Genomic DNA, 4,511 nt, shown 5'->3' on the forward strand with positions numbered 1-4,511 from the left:
AAAGTTACCACTACAGAGATAGGAAAATCATCTGGAGTAAATTCTTTATATGTGTTTATTTCTATTTGCATAAAAATAGCCTTTTATTGATCCCTTTTTCATTCAATGTAATTAACATCATTAGATAAGTGTCTGATTAGCAGAAACATTGTAGTCCCCCCTTAAGCAACAAATGAGAAATTTTGATACATCATATTGAACATAGTAAGAACTTTTATAACCTTGCTTTGACATAATTAAAATTTCTATATGGTAGTTGCTAATGTTTCTTTGACATTACTCATGTTTTTCTCAGTTTTCTTCCTATGACTTTTTGAAACTAGGACATTGATGAAGAGATTGAAGCAGAATATAACATCTTAAAAGCACTTTCTGATCACCCTAATGTGGTCAAATTCTATGGGATGTACTTTAAAAAGGATAAAATAAATGGAGATAAATTGTGGTTGGTTCTTGAGGTACGTTTTAACATCATTTCATGGTTGAAAATTTGCGGTATGGTCATAGAATGCCTTAATATTATGTAACATTGACGTCTTAAAGGGATTCTTCCAATATGTTTCTGATTGGTTTCATCTTCAGTGGCATTTTTGCATAGTATTCTCCCTGTCATCTTAAGACACATCAGGATATTTAAAAAGAAATTAATTATGGACTTAAAGAAAACATCTCTGTAATAACAGACTGAGGAAACTAGGATTATTTTTCCTTCAGAAGAGCAAGCTAAAAAGGGATTTCATTATATTTATTTATTCATACATATTTTTTCCAACTAACATGTGAATAGACTCTGTGCTGGGTGGCAGGATATAAAAGAAAATGAACCTGAGTGAGGCTTACTTAGACAAAAATGATGGGCTGTGATTTTCTTTTTCTGCCTTCATTGAATACGAATGGCTTAAACTACAGAACTAGCCATTTAAATTTATGGGAATAAACCTTACTGAATAAGTGATGGTATTGAATGCTGAGTATGTTTCCAAAGGAAGCTTAGAAGCTGCCTTTTTAAATCCTCAGAGTAAGTTTAGACAATTGTCTCTATTGCAGGAGTGCTAAGAATGTACCTTGCTAAGGTAATTTCCAGTTTTAGAAAAATGTCATTTTCTATTTTTCAATTTTTTTTAATATTATTTTTCAAGTGAGATAATCATTGATTCTAATAAAGTTGGAACAAAGTTTTAAAAGTTGAACTTTAACAGACTTAGGACTAGGACCAGCATATATTTACTGTTTTATTCGCACTTGAATTTTCTATTTGTTTTTGCAGTGTCTCCCACTGGTTTTCCTGCAGGTCAATGGTTGTCCTGTATAATAATCATTTATAAATTATGTTTTTCTTTACTTTGTGTTATATATATTTTTCCACTGTGGCTTTTAAGTTGATTCTTCAAATAATGGATGACCATTATAGAAAATACTTGAAACCACAAAAAGAACCACTTTTTTAAAAAAAAGATTTACTTACTTATGCATACAGAACTGGGGTACGGGCCAGAAGTGCAGTGGTGGTAAGAGGATTCACCAGAGACAGAGTGGGAAGCAGAACAGGCAGATCTATAAAGTACACTGCTGAGGGGAGCAACGGTGAAACAGGAGAGGTCTGCCACTCCATGTGGGTCACCTCCCTGGCCCGGAATCGAACTTGTGCTGAAGCATCTGTGTCTAACTTCATAGTGCTGTGCTTTAACCCATTGTGCCACCAGGGAGGGAGGCCCAAAAGAACCACTTTTAACATATGACATTTTTCCTGTTTTTCCATTTATGTTTAAAATGGCGGACAGAATTACTTAAGAATTTAAACTGTTTCTCATTTACTATTTCAGATAGTAAATCTTTTTTTAATCTTTTTCAAAATAACTATATTCACTTGGTTAGTTAAATTAAAAAAAAAAACCACATAGAACCAAATGATTTATAATAGAAAGCAGTAATGTAAATCCAATTTAGTGATGCCACTTTCTCCTTAGCAGCTTTGTGTATTTGACATGTTGATTACTGTACCTGGAGAATGGATGACAGCTTTTCTACTCTTTCATGTTGTAACTCATTTCTAAACATTGGCAAGATTGCTAATTGTGCTGCTGGACTCTGATGTTTTTCCTGCTCCATTCTAGACATCTGCCATGCATCTTGCCTCTCGTAGTTCTCTGCTGCTCATCAGGGTGGAATCCACTGCTCCCTGGATGCCTTTAACTGTTCGCACATCTTGTTGTAACATGTGCCTGACTCCCAGTAGCCACTGTGCTGACGTCACCACTTCTTGAGTCCTGTCAGTTAATTTTTTCTAGGAAGCCACTCCTCTTGTGTCTTGCTTTGGTGTGTGTGTGCCTGAGGAGTGTTAGGAAGGCTTGTAGATGTGATTTTGAATGAGGAATATGATGGTGTCAGATCTTTTTATTAGAGACTTCCAAAGGATGCAGTGTTCTCTCTTCCAGTTCAGTCTTCATTTTTATTATTACCTAGACTGTGTCTGGATTAATTTGCTTAGGTGACCTCAAAATAGCCCTCAGACAGCACTTTGGTTTGAGATTTCTGCATTGCTAAATTAGTTACTGATTTGGAAACCAGTTTCCATATTGATAGCTTTTGTTGAAATCTCTTACCTTTTGGTTTCCCTTTTCTGTCCTTTTTTTTTTCTTGATTTATACTTTTTATTTCTTTACTAGTATTTTCATGAGGCTTCTTGACTGAGAGGAATTTTTATTTTTAATCTGCCACTTTTAATTGAACCATTCATTGAACCTGTCAAAATTGAACCCTTCAAAATGTTTTTTCAACATTTGAAATTGTATTATATTATTTTACAAAAGTTCAAAGTATTTAAAACTATGTGCAGCCAGTTGTATGCTTTAAAATAGGTAGTTGGTTGTGATTCCAGAATTAGTTTGTGTTTCTCTGTGTAATTGAAGATGACTTCATATTTTAAGAAGTTATACATTAAAACAAAGCAAACTCATCTGTAATTTTCCTTTTTCTGCTTCACTAATCCCTAATATACTTATTTGGAAATTTAGATATTCTTACTTTGAAATGAGTCATGTTGATGAATTAACAATTAAAGCAAATAGCTTAAATTTTCCATGTCTTGTAGTTTAAACTTAAGTAATACAGCATAAATTTTCAGTTAAACATTTTTGCCTTAAGTTAATGTAGAATTTTAAAAAGTACTTCATGTTTGTGTATTTGAAATATAATGCTGTGCAAATCCTAGAAGTAGCCTTTGGGGGGTGCATTTTCTCATTGATGTGTGTTGGTTTACACTACTGTCATCGATGTCAAAGTATAGAATCACACCTCGGCAACTGGGTTGTCACCCCAAGCCCCATTACCAAAGCACCATTAAGTCCACCAGAGTCAATTGGGAGCCCTTTCTGCTTGTATTCTATCACTCCCTAGTCTAGATAAAAATTTGTATCTTTACATTTTTCAAAATATACAAAATGACCCTACTTTAATTTTCTCCTTGTAGAATCACCGATGGATTAGCATTTGAATGAAGATTTAAGAATCCTGCCCAGTGTGGGCCTAATGGGCAGGGCACAAGCTACAAATCTGCCCAGAGGTTAAAATCACTGAATGACATCCATCATTGTCTTTCATGCTGTCCAGCCCCTATTGTAATTAGGTTGTCATTTCTCTGTTATTTCTTGGAGTTAGGTAAGAATTGAAGATTCCTAATCATAGTTAAATGTCCTTTTAAGAGAGCAAAAAAGATTTAAATGGTTTTGGAATGTCCAGTACAAGTACAATTACTTCCTAATATAATAATTTATAAAAAGTTAGAAACTTTGTTCAACCTTGACTTTGTATTTTATCATCAGATGATATACTAGAAATACCTCTAATAACTCAGGAAAAAAAGAATAAACCATAGTTTAATAAAATGGTACCTCAGAAATCTGACCTATGTGAATTTACAAAGTGGGCAAAGAAGTATAGAGGAAGCAAGAAGTTGGCAAACTGTATATAAGATAATTGATCTGCATATGCAAATTAGGCTAATTACATATACACATAAGTGGCTCCATATACAATTACCTGATTTATAAACATGAATGGTGCAGGTGCTACTTTAGAGGCACTTGCAGAAAATTGGTCTGTGGCATCAATAGTTTATTCTACAAAATGACTGCTAATTATACCTCTTATCATAATAAACCCCAAGTAAATTATTTGGCATGAGGATACCAAAAGAATGGCCAACAAGGCAATGGTGTTCCCCAGAGAATCAGGCCGATAGTGCTAGGAAGGTGAAAGATCTGTGACGTTCTTGTCAGCAGCCTGACAAGTGGACAGGCTGGATCAGTTTAGACCAACTCAGGCCCAGAGATGTTTCATTATGAAAAGTCGTTTTATTTCTATTTCAATCCAGAATTGAAGTCCCAAGAACAGCATTTATTTGAATCTTTCTGAACTATCTTTTTCCTCTGTTATTTAGTTGTACTTTTAAATTTTTTCCAACCCAATACAACTTTTCTTTCTAAAATTTTGCCCATAATGTACTCTGTTTA

General features: G+C 34.0%; 1 protein-coding gene across 1 annotated transcript in view; it reads left to right on the plus strand.

Annotated features, from left to right (window-relative positions):
• Positions 1-4,511, plus strand: part of MYO3A (myosin IIIA) — a 121,885-nt gene that overhangs the window by 2,415 nt on the left and 114,959 nt on the right. Inside the window, exon 2 of the mRNA XM_004691308.1 lies at positions 324-458. Coding sequence (XP_004691365.1) covers positions 324-458 — 135 coding nt within the window. The remainder of the gene's footprint in view (positions 1-323; positions 459-4,511) is intronic.

This window comes from Condylura cristata, unplaced genomic scaffold (genome assembly GCF_000260355.1).
Source record: "Condylura cristata isolate star-nosed mole 26May11 unplaced genomic scaffold, ConCri1.0 scaffold00030, whole genome shotgun sequence".
NCBI classification, from domain to species: Eukaryota; Metazoa; Chordata; class Mammalia; order Eulipotyphla; family Talpidae; genus Condylura; species Condylura cristata.